Source organism: Myiozetetes cayanensis, unplaced genomic scaffold (assembly GCF_022539395.1).
Source record: "Myiozetetes cayanensis isolate MyiCay16 unplaced genomic scaffold, myiCay2020 scf9, whole genome shotgun sequence".
Classification (NCBI taxonomy): domain Eukaryota; kingdom Metazoa; phylum Chordata; class Aves; order Passeriformes; family Tyrannidae; genus Myiozetetes; species Myiozetetes cayanensis.
Genome location: NW_026088185.1, coordinates 19983534 through 20000087, shown reverse-complemented (window position 1 = coordinate 20000087; position 16554 = coordinate 19983534). Strand labels below are relative to the sequence as shown.

General features: G+C 38.0%; 1 protein-coding gene across 4 annotated transcripts in view; it reads left to right on the top strand.

The window, feature by feature from the left end:
• CSRNP3 (cysteine and serine rich nuclear protein 3) overlaps window positions 1–16554 on the top strand; it is a 110654-nt gene that overhangs the window by 25256 nt on the left and 68844 nt on the right. For all 4 annotated transcript variants that reach the window (XM_050339755.1, XM_050339752.1, XM_050339753.1 and 1 more), the window contains exon 2: window positions 6300–6471. In XM_050339755.1, coding sequence (XP_050195712.1) covers window positions 6324–6471 — 148 coding nt within the window. In that variant the 5' untranslated portion in view covers window positions 6300–6323. The remainder of the gene's footprint in view (window positions 1–6299; window positions 6472–16554) is intronic.

Here is a 16554-nt window from a genome sequence, read left to right as displayed (position 1 = left end):
AGTCTTTAAATTTTTCTGTATTTTCAGATGGTACATTTGAGACAAAGCAAAATCCAGTGTGACTCATAGGACAGGTATTTATTTAATGCCTGCCTTTATTTTGATTTCTATTTTCAGATCAAAACTTTTTATCCAGGTAGATTTTATCATGAAATGTGATCAGGTCTCAAGAAGGAATTAGTACAAAATAAGATTTCATTAATGAATCAAAGAAACAAGTAATTAGATTTCTTCCCCTTCCCATGCCTTCCCAACCCCAAGTGCCAATGTATTCTTGGGCTTTTTTCCTCTTGATTTTTCCTGAGCTTTAGTCAATAACTGATTTCTGTAGTGAGGCTTTTCTCTTAACTCATGAGGGTATGTAATTTGAAGCAGGGTCCTATTTTATTATTTCATATTTGTTTCTTTATGCTTACTGCATATGGTACATGCTTGATGTTTGTCTTCATAGGTATATTCCACGCTTGTTCAATTTCCCAAGTGATGTTGTATGAACTGTATACTATAATGCTGAACATTGCAAAACATTCATTTGAAGATTTTGGCAAGAATGGAAATATCTTTGGATTTGTCTTTGTGACTTGTCCTGATTTTGTCTGGGAAAGAGTTTGCTTTATTTTCAGTAGCTGGTTTAGTGCTTTTTGGATTCAGTATGAGAATGATGTTGATAACACACTCATATCAACAGTTGTTGCTAAGTGGTGCTTCCCCTAAGTCAAGGACTTTTCAGTGTCTTCTGCTCTGTCAGTGAGGAGCTGCACAAGGGGCTATGGTGAGCATGGCCAGGACAGCTGACCTGAAGTGGCCAAAGGGATATTCCATACCACAGATCGTCATGGCCAGCATATAAACTGGGGGACTTACCAGGAAGGAGGCCAGTCACTGCTTGGGCACAAACTGGGCATCAGTCAGAGAGTGGTGAGCAAATGTGCTGTGCATCACTTGTCTGCCTTGGGATCTGTTGCTCTCTCCCTCTCCTTAGAATTGCAATTATTGTTGTTATTATTATGATTATTATTAAATTTTGTTTCAATTATTAAATGGTTCTTATCTCAACACATGAGGTTTACCTTTTTTATTTTTAATTCTCCCTCCCACTGCAGGATGGGGAGGGAGAGTGAAGGAGCAGCTGCATGGTATTTATTTGCTGGCTGGTGTTAAACCACGACACCACTGCACAAAGATTTTGTCAATTCTTTATTTTCATGTTGCAGTTTTTTGTCTGTTGTAGTAGTATCTTTTAGCACATTTCAAAGCAATAGCTGAAGTGCAAGTTACGAGACATGCTTTTACCTCTCCTTACAGTGCTTATCTAATGTGGTCCTGGTGCTTTTCTTGTGGATTATTTTTTGGTTTACTTTTTTCCAGTCTATATGTGTGTCAGTGAGACACTGAGGATATGGCAACTTAAAGTTAGGTTTTGTAGAACAAGTTTGGCAGTGTATGTTGTTGTTGTTGCAATGCCATAAGAATTTCCTCTTGGGAGCACTGGTATATGAACGCACTGTTGTCCCTCCCCTTCACTCCCTCAGTAATTCTAACATCACTCTTTTGGGGTTTTTACTGGGATTTGGAGATGCCTGCTGCAATGAGATTGTTACAAAGATTTTCTAAAGTTTCCAGCCTTTTTAAGTACCAGAAAAAAATCAAACCAGCCAGGCTTTTACATTATTTTACTTTGTAGGTTCCAGGTCATATTGTGACTGTTTTAAATCTATCGCCCACACTTACATGGGATTTTTGTCTTCTAGTAATAACATGTTGCCTCTGAATTTGAATATATGGTGCCTGCCAATTATCTGGCATCATAGCAAGGCAAAGCCTGTTGCCATGGAGCTTTGAGGACCTGAAGTCAGCATACCTGCAGCTAGAGAACTAGAGAAATGATCTCTTTGTAGGAGTAGTTTCTTCAGGGTGGAGGAAAATTAGGAAAGAAAGGAGGAAAAAATGGATAGGGCATGTTTAAGAAAGATGTATCCTTCTCGCAGCCCACATCCATCACATGCTTCTGCTGTGTCAGGTTGCCATTTTCTTGAAGAATCCTTAACTGTGCCAGGCAATTGGTGTTTGACCTAGAGCTCACAGCATTGTGTGTATTAGCTGGTTTTCCTTGCTTTAATACTCTGCTCCCTCCTTTTCAACTTTGTTTTGCTTTGCCGTGGATTAATGGCACATGAGCACGGTGAGGGATGGCAGAGGATGATGTATCACATCGCTGTGCAAGGATTTTTTTGTGTGAAGGATGTATCAACAAACAGGAAAGCTTCCAGTGCCTGCTTGTTACTCAGTTGTGTGAATCAGCAGGATGCTGCTCCAAATGAATCATAGCTACTAGACAGCTATTTAGTAATCATCCAGAAAGGTCTGTTTCTAATTGAACTTTTCAAGACAACTTTTGCTCTTTTTAACCATATAGATAAGTGAAACTTATAGCAGATCTCTGAACTGTAGCTGGTGTTTGGTTTTCAGTGTTTGCCTCTGAAGGCTGAATGTCACTGGTGTCTGACTTACTGAAAGTCCAAGAATATTGTTTCACCACTCTACATTTGTTTTTCTTAGTCATGTTTGGTTCCCGTAGTCAGTTGTGGACTTCTGTGTACTGGATTCTATACCTATGTACATTTGCTCATTTTTTTTTCAGAATACATATATTGCTACAGCACTTTTGTGTTTGAGTTTTCCCATCCTGTGTGGTGGCACTTTTTCATATGCCCTAAGTGACTTTTGTTAGCAAAATTGTACTGCTGTGTACTTACATTACCTGTATGATTCCTCTTATGAGATAAAGGGTTGATGTATAGTTTTGCTTTCCATTCATGTATTGAAAAGTTGACTTGTGTCATCTTTGGGGCCTTATTCCCTAAACCTGGAGGGTCTTCTGTTCAGATGAGGTTGCATTCAGATTTCTTTGTGACTGCAGTTGCTTCAGTTGGATTCCCCAAAATCTGAAAGTACCTATCGAGTTGTAATTATGGTTCAGGACAAAAACCAATTCAGTTGAGTTCCCTGTCCTGGTTTCCTGATCATTGACTTAGGGAACCTTTCATGATATCACTGACTCTGTGGCCGCATTGCTGGTAGAAGTTTGACTGTTGTTTATTCCTATTGGTCTCTGCATATATCCCTGCCTTCCACTGGGATATATCACATAATGAGCAGAGAGAAAATAACACTTTAATAAACAGCATTGGGTTGTGTGTCCCATGCTTAGTATGTCCTAGTTCCTGGAGAAGTGGGTCTCGCAGGTACTGCAGGATGCCTGTGTAAACAAGGCAATCAGACTGAACATGCCTTGTGTGTACTGTGCAGATGTGCCTCTTTCTGAAGGATATTGGCTTATGGAGAGGCATCTGTTTATACAGATGTTATTCTGAAGGGATCTCCCGCTGGTACATAGTGTATACAAACAGCTTTAGATACTCTTTAATCTGTCTGTGTGATAGCCAAGCTCTTAAATAATGGAAGTGTCTCCTTTCCCCCACATAACATTTTCCTGGGGAGACTTGATAGCAGAAAGATTAGAATCAACAGATCTGGGGAAAGTGGCAACACGTAAATTGTATCGCAACTACTTTGTCAAACCACCTTCTCAATAATCTTCTTAGAAGAGATTCAGAACAAAAATCAGGCAACAGTCACACTAAATATATATAATGGATAGTTATGCCTTCTTGTGCTGTGGTGATACTCAGGTTCTGCAGTATTCCTGTACCTCCTGGCTTATCTAAATCAGCTAGCTGAGTGTAGAGCTAACCTATATGCCATTTCCAAGGATCCTGGGAATAACTTGTTATGGTTCATTCTATAAGTCTTAATGAAATGGCTTTTCTTCTACCAGGTTGTGACACTTGTTGCAAATGTAGGCTGTACCAAAAGCAAGCAAATTTAAAACCCTTTGTTGTGAAAAATATTTGTTTCTGCCACTTGTTGTGAACAGTTCTGGCTGTTGAAACTCTCTATCTGCAAAGGCTTTACTGATGTGCAGGATGCACATTAGTCATCCAGTCACTGTGTGGTATCATGGTGGAAGACAGTGTCTGACAAAAGGGCTTTTGTCTGGAAATCATCTCAGGCTATGAAATCGGATCTTGCTCTCTGACAGTCTGTGCACTAGTGATGATTGCAGCTATTAGGCTTGCCTTGCAGTGCACTTATGACTGAGGTTCTTAGGACCTGGAACTCCACAACTCCTGTAGCCACAATTTCAATGGGCACAGACATGGATTTGATTTAGGTCTCACTTGTACGATAAACTCTTTGTCAGCCCATTTCTCACTCTCTTCACTGAGATGTTTGAGTGTAAGCATTTTCTTTCTCACACTCCAGCTGCTTCTTTACCCTCTTCTGCAGTCAAGCTATAATCCTGTGGATTTGATATTGCAGGCTGTTGCCATGGAAATAATGGTGATTTCACAATTTCAGTGCTGTAAGCACTGCAGGAGTCAATGGAAAAGGTAGTTGGCAAGAGATATAGTGAGGACATGGGGGACAATTCAGAGGAGTTTTTCTAAATCTGTTTTTCAGGAAAGGGGTAAGGGGTTTCTTCCCCCTCTTTGTAATTGTGAGGTTTCAGTGTGTGTATGTTTAGTTCTTGTCTTTCTTTTTTTTTTTTCTGTGTGTAAATGTGTTTTTATTAAAGTTGATTCATAAAAATGTCATGTATTCTTACATTTTTTGCAAAGGTTATTACAAAGTGATGCTAAATTCTCCTTTCCATGTCCTCAGAATAAAAATACAATCCTTTCTTTGCAGCTTATAGTAATTCATTTTTGGACAAAAGGGCAGAGGTTGAGATCTAAGCATATTCTGTTTGAGTCATATATTTAGCCTGAAGAAATCCCTTTCAGGAAAACCTTTTTTTTTCATAAATAGTAAAACAAGCTGAGAACATCATGGTGAGCATATGCATTCAAAGCTGTCTTACTGAGAGTATTAAATCCTAATATATTCGTTATTTAATTTTTAGTGTGCTCTGCATACGAACAAGTTGTGAGCTGAAAGTCATGTTTATACAGCATCTGTTCTTAGCATTATGTCAGGATTCCGTGTCTATACTGAAATCTTTTCTCTAATTTAGACAAAACTATAAAGGTAGAGTGAAGCTTACTGGAGGAAATAAGTTTGTTATAAAATCAATCGAATTGGCAGCTTAAGAAGATGAAGGCAAGTGGCATTCAGAAGCATAAAAACTTCTGGTACTACATGCTTAAAAGCATCAAACAGCAGCCTTTTTTCCCCAGCTATTTACAACAGCATTTCACTGTTTAGTGTAGTCAGAGAGTAGATATTATCTGTAACTTTTAACTTAAGATCTTAGAATTAATTTTCAGTCCTCAGTAGGATGTAATCAGTAGTGATGGTGACAGTAAACTATCAAGATATTTTTTAATTAAAGATAGAGGAAAAAATGTTTCAGCCCATCAGATGTATTAAAGTGATTTAGGAATTGCTTTAAAATATTTTGATATTTTTTCGCTTGGTATTTCATAAATGGATATATGAAGATCAGCTGTTATATATGAAAGAGAAACAATAAGGAATACTCAACATGACTCTGGCTTTGTTGGGCAATGTTATTAGGAAGTCGAGTCCATAAGGATAGATTCAGTCCCTTGATACTTGTTTGAATGGAAATAGTCTACATGTGTGCCAGTACTCATATCTGAATTTCAAAAAGACTATGCAAGAAACTCCTGCATAAATTAAAATGACAAAATGAGCCAGAACTGTGTTTGCAGGGCCTGGCCTGATGCTGAGTTTGTCATACAGCTCTCAAATCTAATTGCAAATGTGGACATTTGTTAGTAGTGAGTATTACATAAATCAGACCTTTTAAAATAAATCAAAAGAGAATGTTTTTTCTGAACTATATTAATTAGTGAACACTGATTTTTGTCATGTAATGTTTCTTGGTGCCAAGTAAGTTTCTAAGTGTTGTATAAAGGAAAATTTCTTGTGAATTGTATTGGAGTCTGTATACTTTATGCTTGGCCCAAAATTGCTGCATGACTGAAATATATATATATTTTTACACATGAGATTGGTTATAGAATTTTGTCTGCTCTGGCAGAATACAGGTAACATTGACATTACATCTGATAAATTTACATTACAGATGATAAATATACTGATAATTTTTTTTGACTCCTTCTTGGAAAAGTTGTTTAAAACTCTTGGTAAGGAGCCATTTAGCTACTGGTCGTAGCATCTGACTGTGAACTCTTCCAAGGTGAAGGAATTGGAAGACCTGCACAGTAGACAGGTGTGTCAGCATCTCATTGCCTCTGTTCCTGTTACAGGTGTATGTTGAGAGCATTGCAGCGATGAGTGGAATTTTAAAGAGGAAGTTTGAAGAAGTTGGTGGCACCTCACCCTGTTCCTGTGTGTGGGAATCAGATGATGACATGTCTAGCAGTGAAAGTGCTGACAGTGGAAGTAGTGTCCATCCATCCACTTCTAATCATTTTACTCGTAAGTACTAAAGCGGTGTGTCTGGCATGATACTGCTTTTTATATAAGCTAAGAAAGGTTCATTTTACTTGTAAGAAATACACTGAAGGCTATCTGGTTTTATTTTGAAGTGTTTTTCTGGTTTATTACATTTAAGTGCTGACACCGTGAGGAAGTACTTATTTTTGAAAAAGGGCTATTTCATCTGGTAATTGTTTCTGTGCAAATTTGTATGTCAAAGTGAGTTTGAGGAGAAACTCCACTTTTATGCTTTATCATTCATATCTAGTTAGTATGAAATGTTTTAAGTATATAAGGAGTATGTCTTCCATTTTGGGTGATGATTTGGGGGAAGAGCTAATGCCAGCAGAAACTACCTTTGAAGGCCAGTGCTTCTGCTTAGTGCTGTGTGTTCAGAGTTGAGAGTAGAGTACTCAATCTGGGATAGAATCTGATCAGTCATCCTGCCCCTTTAGCCAGTGCAACCATACGGCTTTCAGTCTTTTTCTTTCACTTGTTACAGGAGTAAACAGAGGAAGAAATTTGTAATCCTCCCTGAGAGGGTGTTAGATTCATATTTGATGTCTCCGTGAGACACTTGAAGGACAGAAATCCTTTTCTTGTTCCCACTCAATCAGCTGAACATGAATAGTTAATTTACAGCATATTTTTCTTTTGACTTCTCGGGTTGAGGTTACCAGTTACTAAACTGGCATAAATTGTGGACTATATAAAGCCTCATATCTGCGTGTAAATGAGTAGCAGTAAGTGATTTGGACTTTATTTAACAGTTCATATGTAGCAGCAAGAAGAGTGTCTCCATGTTTTAGAATTTTATGTATTGACTGCCTAATAATGCTAGGCTAGAGCTATTTGTGAATTACAGCTGGCAACAGAATTAGTGTAGCTCCTTATCCCAAAAGGAAAAAGACTTCTCTAAGAGATACTTCTGTACCACCTTTTCTTAGAGCAGACTTTTCAAAAGTACTCTGAGGACCTGGATGTTCAGATGAGGGTGGTGGTGAAGGGATTGTGTTTTAGTTTGACTGGGCACCACAGGAGTCTGTTATGAAACCTGTTGTGCTTAAGATCTTTAGTCACCTGAAGGAGGTGACAGTGACTTACATCATTTGCAGAGAACTACATTGAGAGGAATGGTTGGTACCCTTAAGAGAAAAACTCCCATTCAGAGGGACCTGGACAGACTGGAGGAACAGGCTGAAAGGAGAAACACAAAATTCAGCAAAGACAAATGCAGCTGTGCACCTGGGAAGGGAGAGCCCCTGCAGTGATACAGGCTGGGAACTGACCTAGAGAACTGTGTCCAGGTTTGGTCCCACAGTGCAAGACTTTGATAAAATGGAGCAAGTGCAGCAGAGGGTCACCAAGGGGATGAGGGGACTGGAGCATTCACCATGTGAGGAGAGACTGAGGAACCTGCCCGTGTTCACCCTGGCAAGGGGAAGGCTCTGGGTGGACCCAGTAGAAACCGTGCAGTACCTTTGAGGAGCTCATGCACAATGTGCAGCTCTTTCTAGTGGTCAGGGATGGGAGGGTGAGGGACCAATGTAGATTGAAATAAGATGTGTTCCGGCTGGATATAAGGAGAAACTTTTCTCCTTGAGGATAGCCAGGCACTGGAAAAGGTTGCCCAGAGGGGCTGTGTAGTCTCCCTTCTTACAGATTCTTAAGACTTGGCTGGCTAAAGTTGTGAGCAGCCTTGTCTGATATCTCAGCCATCCTTGAGCAGGAGGTTGGACTAGAGACCTGCTGAAGTCCTTTCCACCTGAATCATTTGGTGGGTTTATAGCTTATGTGCATCAGAGGTTCAGAGAGAGCTGAAGTAGCACTGCTTGTTCTTGTTCCAGAGCCAAGTTCACTGTTAAGCTGAAAGGGGTAGCAGCAAGAACGTGTCCAGAAGCAGTTTGTACAGTGCTGTGAATCCTCAATTAGACTGCTTTTGGGCCTCATCTGATATTTCTATAGGGAACTGTGTTTTGCTTTATCAGTTTAGTATCTCTGAGATCTATTTGCCCTTTTCCACTGCAATATGTATTTGTTCTACTGTGTTCTATTTTGATACATTCAGCTCTGTTGCCTCACCTCTGTGAATACAGATGGCAACCCAGTACTTACTGGGTTTGAAAAGCTTAGGTTTTCTGTAGGCTTCTTGCTGAATGTAGAGTGCTAGTGGGAAGAACAAAGACTGGGATGATTTGAGACACAGGTAGATATAAGATGTCCCACTCCCCTCTCCCAACTCATTACCCTGCTTTAATGGTTAAGCTGAAGAGCCTCAAGAGCTTGAGGCTCTTGATGTTTGCTCTTGGAACTTGAACTCTCCAAATTTAGTGATAGAATTCTCAACCTGGAATTTCTTTTATTTTGCAGTCTGCCAGTGCTTTTTTCTACTGAATAGGTTTCAGGGCATGAGGCAGATATATTTATTTTGCTTAGCTTTAATTTATTTTCCATTTTTATGTGGTTTGGAGTTTTGGTTGGTTTGGGGTTTTGTTTTGGTCTGGGATTTTTATTGATTTATTTATTTTCATTGGTTGGTTTGAGGTTTTGTTTTGTTTTGGGCTTTTTATTTATTTCTTTATTTTCATTGTTTCATTCTTTAGATCTCGAGTCACAACCTTTTTGCTCATGTTTCTGTAGGCAATGACAGAGCTTTTCTAATATAACTGTCTAGGTAAGTATTTTATAATATTCTTGTGGGGAAGAAACAACCTAAACATTCCTGACTGCTGCAGCAGCAGACTTTATAAATCACAATTGTTCATTTGTTTTTTGTAAAGCAGAAATAAACAACAAAGATTGAATTTAAGGAGCTTGGCTCTCCACAGTTGAATCTTGTACAATTTAGTGGTGTCAAAATAGAAGCCACATCTACTTTTTACAATGGTGTTTATATAAGGTGGTGAAGAATCAGACCTATAGCTGAAGAAAAGATAATACTTCATTTAAATTAGCTGAGAAACTTCTGGATATTTTCCGGTTTGTTATGTCAAAGAAAATTTAGCAATTCCTATCTAAGTTGTTTTTTTTTCAAAATTTTACTGTAATCTGTTGGTTTTTTGGAAGTACAGTTTTATATTTTTCTGGCAAGAATGGATTTATTGGAGGGATTGCTGCAACAGATTACTACTTAAGGTTTTTTTTGAGGATCTGGAATAGCATATTTTGTATTAGAACTCATTTCTTTACAATCAGATTCTGATAGGAGTGGTTTTCTGATTCCTGTCCTCTGTTGTGGTTATTTTCTATTAGTCATCAGCTTCTGCAAAATCCAAATGCCAAATTTATTGACAGTCCAAGATCTCTAGATGTAAAATGGAAATCAGTAAGAATATTTCCAAATAAAGATTTTTTTTGCGTGTGTGAGAGGTGGTTGCAAGATTGCATTGCATAACATTTGAATATGGAGCAAAACAAGAAAACACTTGCTGTTGCAAACAACCCTATCCTCACTAGCATATGTTACACACAAAACAGCAGGCTTTTAGAATATGTAAGGCATGTTTGCTGTAGCCTCATCTGAGATCAGTGTAAAATTCTTACCTCTTCAGCCTACTTTATGCAGTAATGTGTATATTCTGTCCATGAAGTCTGGTCTCCTACTGTGTGCCCAAAACCATTCTGCTGTTCAGAAAAATCTAAAAAGATTCATATAAATTCTTCCTACTCTTATTTATCAATACATGTGCAGATTCATTGCTTCTCAAAGGGACTGCTGAGACACACAACAGCAATCTAAAAAATTCTTTATTGTGCCATGAGCTCCAGTAAACCCTGTCAGTACACAGTAATTCTCTGTGATACTGGAATGTTGTAACAGTATTTTAGAAGCTGAATGTAGATTAAGGCTGTTGTTAATAATTAATACTCAATATTATACATTAATATTTATATTTATTTTCCTGTGCTAGCACGTTTTATTAAAAAATAAAGGTGCATATCCAAATCAGTTAAATGATTACAGTACCCTTATATTGCTTTTCATTTCCTCAGTGGCATCCATAGAAATGAATATGCCTTTTTCAGAATTCAAGATACAGGTCTGCTGCATGTGAACACATGGGCATATATTTATAATGTGAAAAAAGTGTAACTAGTTATTTATGTAAGCTTTGTCAAATTACATATATATATATACACACATGTTTCTGTACATATATATGTACAAGTGCAGTAAATGTGGTAATGGCAATCAGAAGCGTTGAGTGATATTTTAATTGTAAAGTCTGACAGAATTCCATAGAACTGAAGAGTGAGAAGCTACAGGGTTTGTACATGTTGTTGACCTGGGTTTTAATCATGCTAACTGAAGAAATATATGTCTCTCTCTCCCTGAGGTTTAGGGATCTGTGTGAATCAGGAACTTTTCTAGTAAGAAGCCTGCACTATATAATGCAGTAAACAAATGACATGCTATTTTTTAAAGGAAATTTGTATGATTTGTATTTTTTTCTTTGTTCCCTTAAAAAAGTGTACTGTTTTACTCATGGGTTGTTTGCTAGGTATTTTCTGGAAGCAGGATTTCACTTTGTTTTAAATGAGAACTTTTTCTTCTAAACTCAGGGTTAGGGAACAGGTGAATTTCACTGGCTCAAGCTTTTAACTCAGGTGCAACTGGAAAGTTAAACTTTTGTAGACTGCTGAAGCATGTTACACACTAACTAGGCTCAACCATGCCATTAAATTAATTCTTAAGCAGGGTGGGGACGGGGGTGTGGTGTGGGTGTCAGTGACCAGTTTAACAGGTCTGGAAATGGCTCGATGGCAATCATGATAAAACAGTTTATTTAAGATAATTCTAGGAAAGCATAGGGAATGCCGGTACCTGTTTGCTCTCTATTCAAAATATGTGTACCTAGTTATTTTGACAGAATAAATTAAATATGTCTTAGGAAACTAGCTGAAACAAAAAGTCTCTTAAATTTCATCACAAAATTTAATTCAAGGCTCTGAGGTTATTATTTTTTTTAAAGATCAAAGTACTTCCACATTCACATTGCTGCCTTTCATGTTATTTGTGGTTAAGCTACTCAGTTTGCTCACCTGCAGTGAGGCCAGCCCTACAGTATTCCTGTGTATTATGATTATTTTCTTTTCAGCAGGATGGTCTCTGCTTAAAGGGCAAGTGTTTGCAGTAAAGCAGCCCTGTCAATTAGTAATTATGAAGTATCAAGTGGTTCCAGTAAAAGGCAGAAGAACTCCGTTGTGTGGAGTTGGTCTATGAATTAGCTCTGGGAGATGGAAAGGCTCTTGTAGCCTTTGTTAGTCAGGAGTAGAGTTTTATTTTACACAGTTTCATGTCATGGGGGAAAAAACCTGAAATAATGTTTGGTATTAAGCTGAATCACCTTGGGTTGTGGCAGAGGCCTGCAGATTAGAAGTCCTTTTCTGAACAGCATATGCAAGAGACAGAAACTAATGCCAATATAGATTTTTAAAGTAGTTTGCATCAATTTAAAATGCCAAAAATGGGATCTGAGGAATGCTAAGAACACTGACCAAAAGTCCCTCCAGGGTATCTAAGATGTGTGATCAGAGAAATTCACTCCCCTTATAGCACTGAATGTTTTGGGAAGAGTCTGTTTGCTGTTAATGTAGCCAGTGTGTAGAGCAGGAGTGATAAATACTGTTACATTTCAGACTCTGAGCAGGTTATTAAAAACATAACAATACGTGTTGTTATAATATTCTTTGTTGGATGTAGGAAACTGCTTGGCTCCCTAGTTAAATTCATAGAAATCTCTCCAATACAAAACCCTGAGCCTGCAGACATTTTCCATTACTCTGTTGTTATGTCATGACTGACTTCAGTTTTTACAGTTTCTATGACAACCATGATTTTGATTGGTAAAGAATCAAGTACTAAAGGATTTTTTTGGGCTGTACAGTATTTTTCCATCAAAGGAGTAGAGCGAAAATATGAAGATGATTTTTGCTAATCAGTATTGAAATTGAATTGCTGTCTAAATGTGGATACCTGTTTGTGGCAGACTCCACATACACTAATTTTTGAGATAGAACAGATGAGAAAATAGCCCTGTTACAGTTGCCAAATAACTCTCTGTAAAATTACTGATAATTTATACTTACAATTTAAGACGTTCTTATTTCTCAAGTCATGTAGATATTTACATTTCCAGGTTAACCCTTAAGAAATGTACTTATCAAGACAAGGTTCAAAGCAACACCACTGGATTGTTTTCAGAGACTCTTTGGCACTTTTTGCAAGTCATCAGCAAAATGGTACTTGATGAAATTTCATTAGGTGAGAGTCAAAAAAAAAAAAAAAAGAGAAGAACAGAATGCACAGGTCAGCAGTTTGTGGTTACTGGGGAAATACAGAGAAGAGCTAATGAAGAGCTGATCAGGGTGGGAAGACAGCTTGTTGACTATGTCCTGTATGAAAGAAAAGAGAGAAGGAGGTTCCCTAAGATGAGGAGCTTGACAAGCAACAGGGTGTTTTTCATTAAGAGCAAGAAAGCAATGGTAACAGATTTTACTTAGTAAATATGTCAGCTTGCAGAAAGGGCTACAGATTGGCTGGCTCAAAACTGGGAAAAGAGGGGGGGCTAATGAACAGAATGAGAATGAGCCAGTTTATCAAGATCAAAGGAATTTAATGCTCCAGGAGTCTGCAAATTCTTAGTCGAAGTGAGTCATCCTCTCTCACTACATTGGTGTGTATGGAACATATTTCAAAAACAAATTAGAAAATTACTGGGAAATGTTGATTGAGATTCTGTAGGACTTCCAGATCTGTTCTGTATTTATCAGTTAGAGAAAGCACCTTGCACTGAGAACATATGAATAAATTCTGGTCCATATTGAGGAGTATGTACTGTCGGCAGGTCTGGAACCACCCTCTGCAGGCAAATCTGGGATCTCTAGTTCAGAAGGATGCTAACACAGTGTATAAAATTATGTTTACTGAGTGGTGGTTGTCTGTGAGATTTGATAAAAATCAAACAAGATGGTTGGCTATTGCCCTTGGTTTGTTAAACAGAATAAAAATTAGATCTACAACTGGAGTAGTATACCAGATCAACCCTTAGTCCCTGATTTTAGACTTTTTATAGCAGTTGCTGTCTTTATATTCTATTACAACATGCAAAATACTTTAAATAACTTTATGGTCTAATTTATAGACTCAGAGAATATGAAGTTTATTTTTTTCTCTCACCAGAAACACATGCGTGCAATTTTAAAAATGCAAAATCATGATGACAATGGCTTTCTTGACGAAGAAGAACATATGTAAGCCCACAGTCTTGAAAGTTCTTTCAGAAGTTCTTCCTTTAGCTTGGATATGAACTAGTCTCAGCCAACCTCCTTCTCTGGAGAATACATAAAGGTGGGATGTAGATAGTTTAATTTTAGTGAAGACTTGCTTCATGGTCTTTAGCAAATAAGATCAGAATTTTAAAATGTGTTTCTAAGGGTAAAAAACCTTAGGATGTCTTGGGTACTAAAAGTCACTGTCCTGTTCTTCAGATAAGAAGAAGCATTATTGCAATATTTGGATACCAGTGAAAGCTGTGGGTGGCATGATACCACTATTCTAACTTCTGTAGGGAAATAATTGGTGAATCAAATCAAGAAGGAGGGAAAAATGGATTTTTCTGTTACCAGCTTATGACTTTGAATAGCTTCATTTTTGTCTGAAAAAATGTTTCATGCTTGCTTTCTCTGCTCTATCCTAACTCTGGCTTTTATCCCTAGTGAGAGTCCCAATGGCCCTTCAGCACATTTCTTTGAATTGTTTTATGTGCTCTTACAAAGCAAATGAAGCTTCAGAAAGATTATTGCAATATCCTCTCCTTATCTAGTGCCATGTTTAGTATGTATTCGGCATTTTATACTAGTTTACAGCTTTTCCTACCAGTCTGTGTAAAGATGGCTTTTAAGAATGTTTTGGAATTTAAAGCCAAATGAGATTCAGTGCTTTTAACAAAGCATATTGTCCTACTGGCCAGGTTAAATGTGGCCCTGAGCAGCCTGATCCTCATGGGTGGCACCCCCGCCCATGGTGGGGAGGTTGGAACTAAATGAACTTTAAGGTGCTTTCCAAACTAAACCACTCTATGATCATCATTACTGTAAACTTTGTAACTAAGTCAGCCTGTTCCACCCTCCATACATGAGCCATTGGGTTGTGTTTTCTCCTTGCTGAACGTTGCTCAGTTGTTCTTCGCTCACACAAGCAGCTGATTTAGGAATAGGCACGACTGAGGGGAGTTAACACCAGAAGGACAGCAACATAAAGGCATAGTTTCTGCTGGTAGTAGATCTTCCTTGAGAAGTTCCTTCAATCCAGTGGCTTGTTCCTGCTCAAAGGATTTTTCTCCATCAGTTGATACAGGTGTTGTTTGTATTAACATGCTGTAAGGGATCTTCAGTCTCTAGCAGTGATCTGGGAACAGTCTTCCATGGGATTTGGTTTGGTTGTTCTTTTTGTGGTTTGTGTTTTGTTTGGTTTGTTGTTTTTGTTTTGTTTTGTTTTAATAGACTAGCAGATGTGCTTGCAAAGTAGAATTAACAAGCAGATGTACTCAGGAGTTGTATCTTTTCTTGGTGCTTCTTAACAAAACGCTGTTCTAACGCTTACAAGAAAGATGCAACTGTATTTCTTTTCTCTGTTTTCAGTCTTATTAGCCTTCAATGATTGTATTGGACTAGGGTTTTTTGGCTCTACTGGGCCTAGACCTGGACCTGCTTAAGATGAAAGGTTATATCTGCCTACAGAAAACACAGACTTCCTGCAATAATTTACAGTCTTATGAGACAGCAACGATATACAGTAAATGTAGGACTGCAGGGGGGACTGAATCCATGAGAATTACTGACCTGTGAGCAAAAAATTCAAGAACTTTGACTGAAACATTAGAGAAAAAGAAAAGTATTCTGATTGCTAGAGGCTGTATTGACTTCTTACTTTCTTCTTCCTCTGTAGGCCTGATTCGTCTCCCACATGTATTCTAGTCTTGCTCTTTGAGATGTCGTGGTGCTCATGGCAGTCCACTGGTGTGCACTGAGCATAATGGGGTATTGGAGATCCTGATCCTTACAGGAATATAAAGAGATAGAGTATCAATCCTCCCCCCTCCACAAAATACTGGAGTGATGTTTTCAGCAGTTGCAATTAGGAGAATATATAAAAACTACTGTTTCTTTGGAATGTGGCAATTCAGTGTATTAAAAACAGCAGCATGTATTGTTTGATTCTAAAGCTCTGATGGAAACCAGACAGCTTTCTCAAGCTGTCTCCATTCAGTCATGGTTTGTCTGTTTGTCTTCCCAGCAGTCTTGCTGCAGTGCCTTGTGTTCATGTACCTGTTCATCTGTCTGTTTTGAACTTTCAAAGCAGGTGAGGGGACATGGTTCTTCATTGATGGTATTCAACAGTGTTGATCATCATTTTTCTGTTCACTGAATATGTGGTATTTTTGGTGTTCTGATTGTGTACGTGAATACTGATGCTGCCCTACCTCAGTGTATTTGTAGCATTAATAGCATTAAGGGATGTTGGTCACTTCCAGACGTCAAAACTTATATTTCAGAGTTTTTATAATACCTGAAAAAAAAAAAAGTAGCTCATTTAGTCTGAACTCACACAATAGTGATATGATTGTTCTGAAGGGGAAGACCAGTTAACAGTTATCAATGTCATTGGCTTGTCCCATTATTTCCCAGATCACTATCAAAGCCAGTTCACTCTTTTTGTAACACGGAGTCTTTTGTGCTTTAATGAATTCATCATCAATTATATATGCCCCAGAGTAATAGTGGTGAGAAGTTTCACTATCAAGCTTACTGAAGACTATATGACTTCGTCCCAAGTGAGGCTTTAACTGTTATTATCCGTGGCTCTAGCCTTGTTACATGACTGGTTTTCACTTGTGTGCAAAATATTAATATGCCAACCCATTAACTCCCACTTGCAGTGAATGTCCTCAATACACTGTCACAGAACTAAGCTTAACCTAATGGCAGTGCTTGTTGACTTCTGTGTTACTGATGTTTAGTGAGTTGCTCTGTATAAATATTTTTTGTATTTACAACTTCTTGTAAAGTTGTGTGTTCCAT